General features: G+C 53.3%; 1 protein-coding gene across 1 annotated transcript; it reads right to left on the minus strand.

Moving 5' to 3' along the window:
- Positions 1–3,824: 3,824 nt before the first annotated feature.
- On the minus strand, positions 3,825–10,721 carry SPATA31E1 (SPATA31 subfamily E member 1). The gene is made up of 5 exons (XM_077966430.1): positions 10,494–10,721; positions 8,896–9,037; positions 8,722–8,782; positions 7,451–8,460; positions 3,825–6,736 (listed from the first exon to the last, which is right to left on the minus strand). Exons 1-5 carry the CDS (start codon positions 10,719–10,721, stop codon positions 3,861–3,863), a joined length of 4,317 nt encoding a protein of 1,438 aa, XP_077822556.1. The 3' UTR covers positions 3,825–3,860.
- Positions 10,722–15,928: the final 5,207 nt, after the last annotated feature.

Consider the following 15,928-nt stretch of genomic DNA (forward strand, 5'->3'; position numbering starts at 1 on the left):
AAAAAAGAAAGAAGGAAAGCTGCCTCTATTGCAGATTACACAATTGTCTTTGTAATGTCTCAGAGAAACTAAAAAAGTCTTGTAGAAATAATAATAAGTTATTTAGCAAGTTCACAGGATAAATGATCCATCTTACAAAACTCATCATACTTCTATAAACTAACAACGAATGCATGGAAACTGAAAATACCTTTACAATTGCTCTAAAGAAAATACTTAGGCAGAAATCTGACAAGACATGCAGAATCAAGATGGCAAAAATTACAAAATGTTCATGAAAGAATTGAGAGGAGAACTAAATAAATTCACACATACCTTATTAATGGTTTGGAAGACTCAAGATAGCAAAGATGTCAATTATCTTTAAATTGATGTGTAGACTTAATGACATTCATATCAAAACCCCAGTTCGATTTTTTATGCATATAGATAAACTTATTTTAAGTTTATATGAAAAGGCACATGATATTGGTGGAGAGATGGACACATAGGTCGACAGAACAGAATACAGAACTCAGAAATGGACCCAAGCAAATATGCCCAACTCATTTTTCCAAACCCAAGAACTGGCAGAAACTGCTGGAGAGAGAATAGTTACTCAGGCTTCAAGACTAGAGATGAATTGTGATGTGCCTGCTCTGTAGAATGATAAAAACAGTGTATTCCAGCAAACAATAGAACGGATGTTACTAATTGAATGATGTTACAACACACACATATGTATGTATGCGGATACAGACATGTGCACACATATCACACATAGATATGTGTGATATGTGTGTATTTACAACTGAGGTTAAACCGTTAGGCAATAAGAATGCAGTCCTATTTTTCTACACTCTCTTTTCTAACATCTTTCAAACAGATGATGTTTTGGAAGATTTTCAATTCTTTTCAATAATTAAAAAACTTTTCCAAAAGAACAAATACGCATGCTGAATTATTGTAATACCCTATTTTACATGTGGTTGTAAATAAGCAACCCGTTGTATAGATTCAGCATTTTGGATGTTAAGGTAAACATATAGCTGCTCCTCATTTGCAGAAGACTGGATTTACAGTATGTGTGTCTGTTGCAAGTTGTATATTTAAACTACTTAAAAATATATCCTGTTTGGTAATAGTTTTTTAAAATGAATTTGTGACACATTAGAAACAATGTTTTAAGGCAAAATTGCTTTTTAGTTTGTATTCTCTAAACGTCAGAAGTTTACTTTGAAGAATTAAAAAACTTACTAGAGTATTCATATTTGACCTATAAAATAAGTAACTTAGATGGAATAATTTGAATTTGGAAATTTCTTTATACCACTAAATTTGAACTATCAATGCCATTTTATTTTTACAGATTTTCCTTGACACATTATATTAGCTACTGAAAAGAGTTAAGACCCTTTATGAAAATATTATTTTAGTGATGCAACTTATGTATGAGGCAGATAAGGAAGCATGGATCCCTGTGCCCGTTAACTAAGATGTTATGAAATAATTTATAACAGAGGACAGTAGCGGGAGTGTGGTCAGGCGCGCCCCCTCCTCACCGGGCCCACCAGAGGCTTTCAGGGTTCTGGGAGAAACATGTCCAGGCCTGCAGAGGCTGTCACAGGGGAAAGGGCCAGGGCGGGGAACCCAGCACAGGCAGCCTGGCCTCGCAGGGAGTCGAAGGGTTTCGGAGGAAGCTGTGTCCAAGCCGAGATCCTTCCTGTTCCATGTGCTCCAGCACAAGGCCCGCAGGAGGACCCCGTGAGCAAGACCGACCCAGACAAGCGGGCGGATTCCCTTGGCAGTGAGGGGAGCCCGGCCTGAGGGGCTGAGGGCGGCCTGGGAGGCACAGCGTCAGAGAAACTCCCACCGCTCTGTCAGGAGCGCTTGCACCTTTATATCAGCACGGGGGTTGGGCCTGGGTGATCTGGGGAAGGGTCTGCCGGCGGGTCGGGGGTCGCTCTGAGTCCGATGCCCTCTGACAGAGGAGGCTGTTCTGTTGTTGGGTTTCTCTCGGAATCTTCTCTAGAAGAGGGCAGAGGGCGGCCAGGAGAAGACGCTGCTGGAATGAGGTAGATGCCGCTCGTTTTCACCAAGTGCAGTGCTTGGGATTTGAGGGGGTGGCAAAGTGACCTTGATATATTTCTCTGTGCAGGTCTCTGTTAGAGTCACCGTGGGGGTCTCCGTGGGGGTCTCCGTGGAGGTTTTGAAGGGCCTCTGTGTGAATCTGTCAGGGGTTTCTGTGGGGAGGTCCCTCTGGGGGGTCTTCATGGGGGGATCGCAGTCAGATTCTCTGTTGGGGTCTCTGGGGGTCACTATGGGGAATCTCTGGAATCTCTATGAATGTGGGAATCTTTGAGTGTGGGGTGTACATGGGGGTCTCTCTGGGGCTCCTCTGCTGCAGGTCCCAGGATCCGGGGTCCCATAGATCTTGGGCCCACACTGGAGCTGCCCAGGTCACCACCCCAGACAGGACTTGGCTCCAGCAGTAGCCTGGGCGCCCAGAGTGACACCAGGGCCTTTTCCAAACAGGTCTCCAGCATGGGTGCCGCCACGCCTGGGTACAGGCCTGTCCCCTTGTCCTCAGCCTCCACTACCCCTGCAGGTGCAGACCTCTCCCTGGGCAGAGCCCTCTGGGGAACCAGCTCCTGCCTTTGCTCCTGCCTTCTCTGGGGATGGCCAGGAGGGACCCAGCACCAGGATGGAGGAGCCCAGGACCATGCCCTGTGGGGACTCTCCCTGTGAACCATGTGACCAGATCCTCTGAGGCCCAGTGTGTCCCCTGCCAGCACCTGGGCTTGGAGCTATAGATGTGCTGTGTCACCCAGGCCAGCCCTTGACTTCTGGGTCCCTCTGCCCTGGGAGTGGCACTGACCACTTTTACTTGTAATGATCACCGGACTGTGAGGACCCTGGTTACAGCTGTGGGCAGCTTGTGGATCCTGCACTTGCGAACTTATGTTCGTCTTCCCGGATTCTTCTCCCACCTCCCACCCTGGGCCTAGGTCCCCTCCTGTGGTTCCTGACCACAGAGTCCCGCCCGGGGGCCAGGCAGCAGCCCTGGGTGCCTCCTGAAACAGACACCCCACACTAGTGGCCGGGAGACTGCTCTGGAGAGTGAGGCAGGGGACACCAGACGCAAACCCAGTGGTGTTATCAAGGCTGAGCCAAGTGCTGGCGGGGCCCAGGTCCGTCCCGGAACTCAGCAGGCAGGGAAGGGTCTGGGGAGGGTGTCACCTCTTCCCCACCAGGACATCTGGGAAGGAGCTGTCCCGCCTCTGACCCAGGGCCAGTACAGGACACCCCACATTCCCAGGCTACCACGGGGCAGGGAGGCTGCTGGGATCCATCACTCCTCCAGCCTCAGGGGAGCCTACCAGCCCCTCAGGCCGTGAGGCCCCTGCAGACCCAGCCCCTACAGCAGTACAGAAGTTACCTTAGTGAGAACGGGGATGCAGTGAGCCAGACCCGGTGGGGTCGCCATAGGGTTTGCTGTCCTTACACGTCCTGAAGACTCTGGGTCGTGATCCACCTTGGAAACCAGACACGGTTTCTCCCTGGACAGGGAGAAGAGGGGGTCCTCCACGTCCCTGCCAGCCTCCTCCAGGTACAGCCATTCTGGAAGCCGCACTCAGAAGGAGCGGACGCTGAGCCCTTTCCTGTGCCCTAGCATGGCACAGACAGAAGCCACCACCTCTGCAGGGAAACCAAGTGTATTGGGAACTTCTCTGTCAAAGTCGGGAACACATGGCTGTGATCACCCAGGCAGGACAGGCTTAACGTGTAGGTGTCAGTTTTATTTGAGTAGAACCCCGTCGCCCCCAGGAGACGTGCAAGAAGCCTTCTCTGGTTCAGGAGGCAAGACCCCTGTGTAGACCTCAGTTCCAGCGGCCGCAGATGGGGCCACCCGAGGCGCTTGCCACTCGTGGCCTGTGGTGGTGGGAGCCAGCTGGGGACACAGGCTCCCGGGGAGGTGGGGCCCATCTGCTGTCTCTGTCCCTGATGTTCCTGTTTTTGACAGGACAGTGGTGGCCCCTGGGGGTGGCTTTGGGGCTGCAGGCCGGAGCTCTCATCTCTCTGCTATGTTCCTGGTGGCAGTGACCCCTGTGGCCGCAGGAAGGCACATTCTCCTGGGCGTGGAGGTCACCTTTGTGGCGACTGACGTCTGAGGGACCACGTCCCCACGGAAGCCCCAGTTTGTCCACCAGGATTTGCCCCACAACTCTGCTGATGGTCCAGGCTTCATCAACCATGCAGTCCATAAACAGCCTTGCTGGGCCAGACCCCCAGCTCTGGACAGCATCTGCCCCAGGCTTGCCTTTCTCCAGGACGTCTTCCCACCCTGCGCCTGTTTTCCTGGGGTGTAGACCCTGTGGATGGTGACCAATCTTTCTCCGGAAGTGGCTTTCTGGTGGCGTCTCTCGTTTCTCCGGCTGAGGCTGGTTGTATTTCCTTTCTTGTTTGTCTCCTATTTCCCTGGTGTGAGCAGAGTGGCTCCTCCCACTGGCTTCAGAGGTCCTTGGTCCCTTGGAGCCGTGTCCCTGCTTCCCTGGTCTGGGTCTCCTGCGGGCCTCGCCCTTGTCCGCAGAGCCCAGCGACTTCTGACTCTTCTGTGGGGCCTTTGCTTTCGGGCTCCCAGGCTCCCGCTGCCCTGGGCTGTCCCCTCCCTTCCTTAGGAGGGCCCATGGCCCCTGAGAAGCCGTTGTGTTCTTATTGGACACACTCTGGGAGGTGAACAGAGGGGCCTGAACGGGCAGCCTGTCTGTGGCGGGCAGCATGTCCACGTGGCGGCCTGGAAGGCACAGATCTATGGCGCCATCCTGGAGGAGGACGCCCGAGGCACGGCCTGGCGGCTGCTCCTCTGAATCCACCTGAACTAGGAGCGCAATCTCATTGACCACCTGCGCTTTCAGGCGCAGCTGCTCTGGATCCTGAGCAACACAGATTGTAGACCCTGAGGGGTTATCAGTGGTCCCCAGAGCCCCTGTGCTCCTCAGATCCACCTGAATGCTTCCTGAACTTGCCCTCACACTGGCTCCCACGGTGACGTCCCAAGCGGGGGGCTTCTCCTCCCCCACCTTCAGTGCCTCCAGGGCATCTTCGGCCCTTGCCCACTGGGACCCTATGCTGAGCTCTTGCAGGGCTCTGCTACTACACACGTCTCCTGGGGACATGCTCTCACTCTCAAACCTTGCCTCGTTCCCAGGCATTTCTGAACCCATACTCCCCTCTAGTCTGAGTTTGGGTTTCCCGGATGCCAGGACAGTCCTGCTCTGCCAGGTTCTGCCCACAAGGCTGCATGTGGGGGGCTGAGAAAACCCCCTGTCCTCATGTTGACTTGGAAAGGCCTCTGATCGCCCATGGGTGTCAGCTGACTGGGACCCTCTCAGGGGCCTCTGGGCTTCCTCCTGCTCAGGTGCTGCAGAAGCGAGAGCGCCACTCACCGTCAGGAGTGACTTGCTTGTTGTTCTGTTGTCTCCTGGACCGTTCTGAGGACGTTTTCCCAGGAAAATGGGAACGTTGGCTGCAGACTCGTCCCGAGATTCCCAGGAGGCCCAGGGGGGAAAGGTGGATTGTGGGAAGGGTGGGGCCTGAGCCTCACCTGACCAGACATTTATGGGCTCCAGGGACTGGAGGTCTGGACCCCACCTGTGTCTCACACGGAACCTTAGAAGATGCACTTCCAGCATCTGCTGGGTGCAGGGCTGGAGGAAGGAAAGCTCGCGGGAGGTGTTCGCGTGGGCTTTCCCACCCCTCCAGGATGCCAGCTTCCCGGGTTTCCTGTGGGCGTCAGACTGGGGAACAGCACATTTGACCATGAGCCAGGAGCGACGCACAGGCACGGGGATCCAGCCCTCTTTGATCTCCCCCACCTTCCTGGCCAGATGGGTTTGCAGCTTGTTTTCCAGATGCTCCTTGTCTGGGTCCCTGGGTGCAGAATTTACTGATTGGTACTTCCAGGGCCTCCACATGTCACCTTCCGCCTCCTCCTTGTCTTCCTCCAGAAACTTCACTGAGGTCCTTCCTGAGCCTCGATCCCGGCTTGGGTCTGGCCCTAGTTTGGACCGTAAGCACCCTTTCCCAGAGAACCTTCCGGAGCTCCTGAACCCGGCCTTCTGCACATCCTTCCTGCCCTTCCCTGCAAATCCAGAAGCCTGGGAGGGCAAGAGGGCCTCCTGCGTGTCTGCTGCCCGACTCTGGGGCCTCCCTGGGAATTCCCCCTCAGGCGGCGGCAGGTCCCCAGATGCCCGGAATCCGCTGGGAGGGCCACAGGACTGCTCCTGGTGGATGGCACTCCTTCCTTGCCACCGGTGCTCTGGGAGCTCAGGGCTGGTGGCAACCCCGGGAAGGATGGGGGCTGACTTGGGGCTCCAGGAGGCTGGCCTCTCCTGGGGAAGGTGGGCAGTGGGCTGGCTCAGGACAGCCGGAGACTTTTGGAGGAGAGAGGGCAAAACCCTCTTCCACTTTGGTCGCTTCTTCAAGGTCCATTCAAGATTCTCCTTTCCAGCGGGGATGACAGACTCTGTCCTCTCCTGGGTTGTCGGGTGAGATGCCCCACAGTCCCTAATCTGGGGTGGAGAAGAGCACGGTAGGCTTGGGACAGGGGGTGAGAGGTGGGCCTGGGTCTGGATCCCAGCCAAAGGCGGCGGCTGGGACTGTGGCCAGGCTGGAGTGAAAGGTTGGGGCTGGGCCATGTGGTGGGGCTGGGGCGGTGCCTGGGAAAGCTGTGAGGATGCCTCAACCTCAGGTTCACCTGGAACAGAAGTAGAGGCTTTATCCAATGATACAGAGTGTGCATTCTGTGAGGAAGGCGGTGCCTGGAAAAGCTGTGAGGATGCCTCAACCTCAGGTCCACCTGGAACAGAAGTAGAGGCTTTATCCAATGATACAGAGTGTGCATTCTGTGAGGAAGGCGGTGCCTGGGAAAGCTCTGAGGATGCCTCAACCTCAGGTTCACCTGGAAGAGAAGTGGAGGCTTTATCCAATGATACAGAGTGTGCATTCTGTGAGGAAGGCGGTGCCTGGGAAAGCTCTGAGGATACCTCAACCTCAGGTCCACCTGGAAGAGAAGTGGAGGCTTTATCCAGTGATACAGAGTGTGCATTCTGTGAGGAAGGCGGTGCCTGGGAAAGCTGTGCGGATGCCTCAACCTCAGGTTCACCTGGAAGAGAAGTGGAGGCTTTATCCAATGATACAGAGTGTGCATTCTGTGAGGAAGGCAGTGCCTGGGAAAGCTCTGAGGATACCTCGACCTCAGGTTCACCTGGAAGAGAAGTGGAGGCTTTATCCAATGATACAGAGTGTGCATTCTGTGAGGAAGACGGTGTTTGGGAAAGCTGTGAGGATACCTCGACCTCAGGTTCACCTGGAAGAGAAGTGGAGGCTTTATCCAATGATACAGAGTGTGCATTCTTTGAGGAAGGCGGTGCTTGGGAAAGCTCTGAGGATACCTCGACCTCAGGTTCACCTGGAAGAGAAGTGGAGGCTTCATCCAATGATACGGAGTGCGCATTCTGTGAGGAAGGCTTGCTAGAAACCCAGGCTGTGGCTACCAGGGACTCGCTGTTGAAAGATGGGAGGTTCCAGAAAAGCTGGCTGCATTTCTGCTGCAAGTGGTCCCCCACCGCTGTGGCGTCAGAGACTTGCTGAGGACGGGGCAGCTGTTGTGGTTCAGTTGACACGTTCCAGAAGGGATCTAAAGTCGTGATGTCCCACTCCTTCCCCAGTGATGTCATCTGCGGGTGGTCGGCCCGTTCCCTTTCTTTCCCCTGCCACATCTTCATCAGTGCTCTCTTGGCGATGAGAGTCTCCAGCAGCTTCTGCACGTCAGGGTGGATGAATGTGCACACACCTACCTCCACGTGCCTGGGTGTGGAGTCTCCCCAGAAGGAAGCCTCTAGGGGCTGGTCGGGAAGATGCTGTGGCTGGGATTTGCCATGTGAACAGGTGGAGAGGCCCCAGGTGGTGGCAGCCTCCCTCCAGCAATAGAGGTCCCAGATGGGATCGCTGGAGCGCCCAAGGCCAGAGATCACCCTGGTTGGAGAAGGCGGCCCCTGGCTGTGTAGAGGGGAGCTCTTGGGGACGGGGCGTGTTGTGGAGCCACACTGAAGTCCAGCCAGGCTGGAGTCGGGTGGAGGTAGAGAGGTCAGGGGACCATGCGGCTGTGTTGAAAGAGGAAAAACCACATGTGGCCGAGATGCAGGGTGTTTTAGGGGAAGCAAGGGCTCTGGAGGCCCGGAGGCACTCAGGGTTGAGTGTGGTCCAAAAGGCTCTGAGAAGGTCATCGGACCTGGTGACTGGGTGGAGGCCAGAGGAGCTGGGGGAGCTGCTGGGGACAAGCTGGTGGGAGACAGATCTGGCATGCATTTCCCACGCAGCTGGTGGGCCTTAGCAGGCGCTGGTTTGCACACGTCACCCGGGGGGTCTCCACCTAAGGGCAGATGGGAGCCGCCCTCGCCAGCGAGCTTCCTCAGGTGGCTGCAGGAGACAAGAGGCACAAGCTGCAGCCAGGGGCAGGTGGGGCCAGGAAGCCAGGAGCGGTGGGCACCTGGGGCCTACAGCTCCTCCACCTCCCCCACTGCTGACTTCACAAAGCTCTGCCTAAGCCTGCCCCAGGGCTTCAGTCCTCCCCTCTCCTCTTCCCAGGACCTCTCCCTCCCAGATCACCAGCAGGCTCTAGGGTTGCATCAGAGGCCCTGGTAGGAAGGAGGACATGGAGAGAAGGGGGAAGCTCCTCACCTTTCCAGAAGGTTGTTCAGGTCCCGAGTCTCCTCCAGCTCCCTCAGGAGGTTTCTGCAAGCTGGAAGTCAGGAGACAGGGTTATGGTGGAGAGGGCGGTGCCTGGGAACCTCACGGAGGCTGAGTGGATGTCTCTTTAGGGGACACCACAGGGAACTAGACCCTGAAGCCCACACATCTGTGTCCAAGGACACATGGCCCTGATGGTGACAGGAAGGTGTCCACTGTGCAGCATTTTGTCATTTGCAAAAAGCGCTTCCACGTCCACCCCTTCATGGGTGTCACAACCATCTTGTTGGGAGAGCAAACGGGTGGTCTCAAAGAGGAGTCAGCCATGGCCAAGGTACACAGCTGTCCACATGGACCTGGAGCCTCCCTGACCTCCGCCCATATCCCCGCAGGCCTTGGTCCCTTCCCCACACCGCCCCCTTATGGGCAATCCCGGTCCCAGGCCCCCGGCTTCATTCCCACAGGGAATCTGAGGCCCCAGGTTCCGATTTCCCTCCCAGGAGTTTCCCTCTCAGGCCTCTGCAAATGACTTCCTCGGGCACAGGCGATGCTGTCACCTCTGGGGAGTCCCGGGGAGCAGCAGAGCCTCACCTTTCAGAGCTGAGATCTTCTTTCTGCTCCTGGACCTCCCCCTTCTCTCCCTTTGAGGCTGAGAGGCAAGAAAGGATGAGGGGCTGGGACCAGTTCTCAGTCTCCTCTCTCCAGACCAGCTGCACACATGCAGTGCTCATGAAGGACACGGCGCCCTGCCTCTAGCTCAGGGAGCTCTGTGTGCGCTTTTCACTCATGTTTATCGTGAATGAAATGTTTTCCGTTTTCCTTCTTTTTTTTTTTTTTTTTTTTTTGAGACAGAGTCTTGCTCTGTCGCCCAGGCTGGGGTGCAGCGGCCGGATCTCAGCTCACTGCAAGCTCCGCCTCCCGGGTTTAGAGCATTCTCCTGCCTCAGCCTCCCGAGTAGCTGGGACTACAGGCGCCCGCCACCTCGCCCGGCTAGTTTTTTGTATTTTTTAGTAGAGACGGGGTTTCACCGTGTTAGCCAGGATGGTCTCGATCTCCTGACCTCGTGATCCGCCCGTCTCGGCCTCCCAAAGTGCTGGGATTACAGGCTTGAGCCACCGCGCCCGGCCTTCCGTTTTCCTTCTTAGGAAAATGCAAGGAGGGGTTTTCTGTGTGGCTCCGCCCCGGCTGTTCCCAGTCCCTGCTCCTCCCCTGAAGGCACACCCAGGCTCAGGTCTGCAGGCGCCTCTGAGCTGCCGGTAGGATTCTGCTTGGGAAGAGAATGGAGAGGAGGCCGGGACCACGGGGTTGTGGTGAAGGAGGAAGCAGCAGCTGTGGCCGGGGTGCAGCCACAGGCGAATCCAGGCTCTTGTGGGAGGCTCTCGGGGGCTCAGCACAGCTCCCAGATCACACCCAGATCACACAGAGGAGGCTGGGCCCCCAGGCACCCGGCCCAGGAAGGGGGTGATGAGGCAGGGCTGGGGCCTCTCCTCCCACAGAGACCTCACTCCTCTCCTGACCCGGTCGTCGCCACTGAGTCTGGTGTTGGTTTTTGCCCTGACGCCCCCTGCGCACCCCACAGATGGTCTGGGAGCTGGGGGTGGAATCCTCCGCCCACTCTCGCCCCTGCCTGCCCTGCCCTGCCCTAGAGGGATGACGAGATTTCCCATCGTGGGAGCGTCTCTCGTTGTTTGGGAAAAGTGGAAATGAGGGGAGGAAAAGAAGAGAGACTCTTTCTCTGTGGGGCTGGGCTGAGGGCTCCTTACCTCCCTGCTGCTCCTCTTCCTCCCGGGCGGGGGTGAGGGCGGGTCACTGTGGAGGTAGGAGAGTAACAGGTAGAGGAGCACCAGGCCACACACACTGGTGAGGATGAAATCCATCATCCAGGGAGTGGAGCTGGGGCTCAGCCATGTGGCACTAGGGCTCTTCAGAGGAAAGAGCATTTTCTCCATCTGAAGTGCAATGTCACCTTCAAGCAACTGAGGGCTGGGCATCCCCTTTGGGTCTAGGGAGTGGGGCCCAGGCCTGCATCACAGAGCTGGGGCCTCTTCCTCACAAAGGGCTCCTGGGGGCGGGGGAGGGGCAGTGGGAGGAGGAGGCTGAAGCACAGCCCCGCCCTCAGCTCCCAGCCCTGGGTCCCTCCACCCTCCTGGGTCCCCCGGATCCCTCCCTCCCACTCTAGCTGCTCACCTGTCAGAGACAGCCCTGGGTCCATTTTCCATTCTGTTCTGAAACACAGGTGTCACCTGGCTCTCCTTATACCTTGGAGATCCAGGCCTGAGCCCACCCATTTCATAGCCTTTGAAACTCTGAAATTCTCTTAGCAATCTAGGTGGTTTCCTAAGGATTATTTTAGAATCTCCTGTTTTCGTAATTTTCCCACACCCTATGTTTTCTACTTTCGTCACCCCAGAATAGAACTTTTAAATTCATAAAACTAAAAAATATAATAAAAACAAATAATTAAACCTCCAAATGACATTTTTATGTTAGGAACATAATTGTGAGTTACCAACTTATGGAGCTTGCTGTAACAAAACCTCAAACACTTCGTTATTTTCAAAGCAATAATTAAGCCTTTACTTATTCTCTTTAGATCTTTCATATGTTGTCCTGATCCATTTTTTCTTTCTCTGCCCCAAATACAGTCCTCACTCTCCTAAGTGTTGGAACATGTGTGCTCCACCATAAGCCAGGAGTGGTTTGGGGTGATCTGAGGTCCAGCTCCTTTGGGTGGAGAGCAGGGCTGGGCACTTCATGCCAGGCTGGAGTCCAGTGTTCAGCAGCCTGTTCTGATATCACTCATGTCCTCCGTACATACTCTTTTTTTTTTGAAACGGAGTCTCACTCTGTCGCTCAGGCTGGAATGCAGTGGCACAATCTCGTCTCACTGCAACCTCCCCCTCCTGGGTTCAAGCGATTCTCCTGCCTCAGCCTACCGAGTAGCTGGGACTGCAGGTGTGTGCCACCATGCCCAGCTAATTTTTGTATCTTTATTAGAGACTGGGTTTCACCATATTGGCCAGGCTGGTCCTGAACTCCTGACCTTGTGATCCGCCCGCCTCGGCCTCCCGTTAGTATTCTTTGCTCCACAGTGTGTCCTGTTTTTCACCTCCTGCCTGCTCCAGACCACTGGGGCCTCGTGTCTGGCCCGTACCTGATAGGTAGGGTACTTTGAGCCCTGGAGGAAATGTTCTCATTATACTATTAGACGTCTTTTGGGCATCTGAAACTCAGGATTAGAGATTGCACTTTTTAATCACTGTGTGATACATTTATTCAATACTTGAAAAGTGGCCTTGAAAATCATGTATATCTTTGTCATGCGTTCTATGTAGCCTCAATGGGAGTGAGACCATCTGAGTTTATTTGGGTCTGTTCTCATGAATATGCACCTTCAAGAGCACATCTGCTTTATCTACTGCTGCTTTTATCTGTCTACAGTCTCTTCCTCCTTTGTGAGATTGTCCCTGGGGAGACATGACAGTCCCTAATGTGTTAACTGGGTTAACTGGCAAGAGTGGAGACCCCAGTGACGCCTGCTAGGATCACTGGGAAGTATGGCGGTAAGTTCTGCTTCATTTGCAGGGAGCCTAAGCCTGAGAAGTGGGTCTCATCTTGACCTGCACAACTGGGCTTGGGCATGCAAGGAATTGCCCCACCACAGGCCACTGCCAGGTCAGTAGGTGCGCTCTTTGTGAGGAACAGGAACTGGAGATCAGAGACAACTGGTTCACATCAGCTCCACATTTAGGGAAAAGATTCGTGTTAGGTTCCATTCCTCCTCAAACCTGATGTTCGCCTTTCTGGATAAACGAGAGGACCGTGTGGGTGTGGGGGTTCCCGGTCTCTGGTGGGCTGTGTGCATGTCTCCATCCATGCGCCTCTGTTCCCTCCACAGACTTCACTCTGCAGGCTCAACTCTCAACTGCTGTTCATCCAACCACCCACCCACCTGCCTGCTGCAACGAGGGCGAGGCTTCCCAGTGCCAGGCCCTTGCTCCTACTGCTGCAGGGAAATGAACCTCATGGCCTTGCCTTGACAACCATCCCCCAACCACACACACACTTTCAGACACGGTGGTGCCCACAACAGACCCCTGGGGGCCTTTGTGGGACACCACACCTGCTTGGGAAGAACTGGGCCTCTCATCTCCCCTGGGCCGACCTGGGTGCCTTCTTTTGCCTTCCTGCCTTTGTCAGCCCGTGTTTTACTACAGCCGATTGCTGTTCCTCACGGTGCCTGTAGGACCCTCCTTCCTGCACACCACAACCCCTGGTCCTCAGGCATCTCCAGAGTCCTGGGAGTATTCCTGGGCTCTGGTGTGGACTGGAGTTGCAGCTTTGATCTCACCCCAGTTTTCCACTGCAGGGAAGCAGAGGAAAGGGGAAGAATTCCTTAGAAAATGAGAGTGAGGCCGGGCGCAGTGGCTCACGCCTGTAATCCCAGCACTTTGGGAGGCCGAGGCAGGCGGATCACAAGGTCAGGAGATCGAGACCATCCTGATTAACACGGTGAAACCCCGTCTCTACTAAAAATATAAAAAATTAGCCAGGTGTGGTGGCGGGCACCTATAGTCCCAGCTACTCAGGAGGCTGAGGCAGGAGAATGGCGTGAACCCGGGAGGCGGAGCTTGCAGTGAGCCGAGATCCCGCCACTGCACTCCAGCCTGGGCAACAGAGCAAGACTCTGACTCAAAAAAAAAAAAAAAAGAAAAGAAAAGAAAATGAGAGTGAATTTCTCTTTGGAAGAACAGCTTCCCCCCCCCCCCATAGTCTCTGATCATCCTTAAGTATTTAAAACAAACAAATATACCCACACAGGCACTTCCTATGGTGAAGCTTAACTTCCTGCAAATATCTCTCATGTTGCAAACATATGAAATGCATGCACCTCACCTGCACAACCTTATCATAGTCAATGTCTGTCTGTCTCAGTAGAGACCTTGAGGTACCTTTCCTAGTGTGTTTTGATTGTCAACCTTTGTGGACCCCTGTGCATTCATGCTTCCCTAACTTCTGCATGAGGAAAACAGATAGGGGAATGCGGGCTAGCAGGAGAGTGCTGCGAGTGTGTGTCTGGTGGGCAAGAAAGAATGATCATCCTGCTGACAGTCTTCCTTTGGACTTCATAGTTAATCTGGAAATGTGCTTGAAGAACAGTGGAAACACTTACTGAGTACGGATTGTTGATTCTATGAACTCTTTGGTACACCTAAATGCTTAGGCATCCAAATTTTATAGTTATTATGCAATTATACATGCACACACTTACAGATTATAGGAAGACAATTTTTTATATGATAAAAAAGATAATCTTGGTTATACCAACAGACAAATTGTTCTTATTGACTGGGCGTGGTGGCTCACCCCTGTAATCCTAGCATTTTTGGGAGGCTGAGGTGGGTGGATCACCTGAGGTCAGGAGTTTGATACCAGCCTGGCCAACATGGTGAAACCCCATCTCTACTAAAAATACAAAAATTAGCCAGGCATGGTGGTGGGTGCCTATAATCCCAGCTACTCGGGAGGCTGAGGCAGGAGATTCGCTTAAGCCTGAGAGGCGGAGGTTGCAGTGAGCTGAGATTGTGCCACTGCACTCCAGTCTGGCGGACAGAGTAAATTTATTTCCAATGTATACATATTTTCTTTTCTTTTTTTTTTGAGACGGAGTCTCGTTCTGTCGCCCAGGCTGGAGTGCAGTGGCCGGATCTCAGCTCACTGCAAGCTCCGCCTCCCGGGTTTATGCCATTCTCCTGCCTCAGCCTCCCGAGTAGCTGGGACTACAGGCGCCTGCCACCTCGCCCGGCTAGTTTTTTGTATTTTTTAGTAGAGACGGGGTTTCACCGGGTTAGCCAGGATGGTCTTGATCTCCTGACCTCGTGATCTGCCCGTCTCAGCCTCCCAAAGTGCTGGGATTACAGGCTTGAGCCACCATGCCCAGCCTGCATATTTTCTATCACAGAAGAATTTGCTGCATAGTTAACTCAGTTAGTAATCACCAAACTCAAACAAATACATCCTTAATTAGTTGAACGAAGATCTTTTAGTGGAGCTATAACTCAAACTCAAGGCTACTGTATTGCCAAATAGCAAGTGGTTTAGTGGAACTAAGAAACAGGAGCATAGCAAGGAAGCTGGTGGTTACAGTGGGAAGTTATTTATTCACTTTATACTTACTTATGCAGCACTTATGAAGAATCAAGTACAGTTCTAAGTACCTTTAAAATGTAAATCTTTGAATATTTAAATAAGAAAAGCTGAAGTATGGGATAAATAATGTATACCTGTAGGGTCTGAAGCACAAAGGGCATCACCAGCATGTCTGGAAAACAGAATTACTGTTAGGCGTGAGTCAAACTGTAGCTCTGCATTTTGATGAATCATTCTTACCGGCAAGTTCCTACTATATTACTTTTCACCAAAACACGTTGTGCACTTACCATTTCTGAAGAGGCCATGCATGTCAACTCTTCTTTGCAGTTTTGATCAAATTTTTCCTTCTGCCTCTTCCCCATAGTTCTATAACCTTTAAGCCATGTGTCTTAGTCCGTACAGACTGCTATAGCAAAGCACCATAAATGGTGTTATAGGACCAACAGGTGCATATGCCCACTACACAGTAACAGACCAATTACACCGAGACAGCAAGCGCTGTAGCAGAGAACGAGTTTAATGATCACAGGGATGGAGCAAGGAGATGAGTGGAGACCCTCAAACCCATCTTCCGGAGGAGTTCTGAGCTGGGGTTTTTAAGGAGATTGTGGAGGGTGAGGGATAGAAGATTGGGGTTGTTGACCGGTCCGGGAAAGGAGGGTGAAACCATCAGGGTGTACAAGCTGCGTTCTTTGGTGAGTCAGCTCCTGTGGGGTTCTTCAGACCCACTGGCATCAGTCGTTGCATTTGTATGCAGGACCCAGCAGACTCCCTCACCTGGAAAACAACATTTTATAATGTTCAAGTTGCTGCCTATAGAGCAGTTATGGGGACTGTAATCTCTGTGACGCTGAGGCAATCGGCATGAAACAACTATGAGGAAGGGGGACAGAGAGCAGCTGCCCTCGTGGTTTACGCTGAATGTGCTGCAAGCTTTGCTTATTTTCATTTCTCCCCCTCCCCTCCTCCCTAATTAATTTTATAAAGTTTATAGGGATGGATTCAACAGGGTGACTTATAAACAACAGAAATGTATTTCTCACTG

The sequence above is a fragment of the Macaca mulatta genome, chromosome 15, assembly GCF_049350105.2.
Source record: "Macaca mulatta isolate MMU2019108-1 chromosome 15, T2T-MMU8v2.0, whole genome shotgun sequence".
In the NCBI taxonomy this organism is placed as follows: domain Eukaryota; kingdom Metazoa; phylum Chordata; class Mammalia; order Primates; family Cercopithecidae; genus Macaca; species Macaca mulatta.

Bases quoted from the DNA above. Each gene is read 5' to 3' on its own strand.
- SPATA31E1 (XM_077966430.1), bottom strand. From the start codon at position 10,721: ATGCCCAGCCCTCAGTTGCTTGAAGGTGACATTGCACTTCAGATGGAG. The intron at 8,783-8,895 runs GTGGGCTTCAGG...CCTGACTTCCAG, and splicing joins GTGTCCTTGGACACAGATGT to CTTGCAGAAACCTCCTGAGG. The intron at 6,737-7,450 runs GTGAACCTGAGG...CTTCTGTTCCAG, and splicing joins AGCCTCCACTTCTCTTCCAG to GTGAACCTGAGGTTGAGGCA.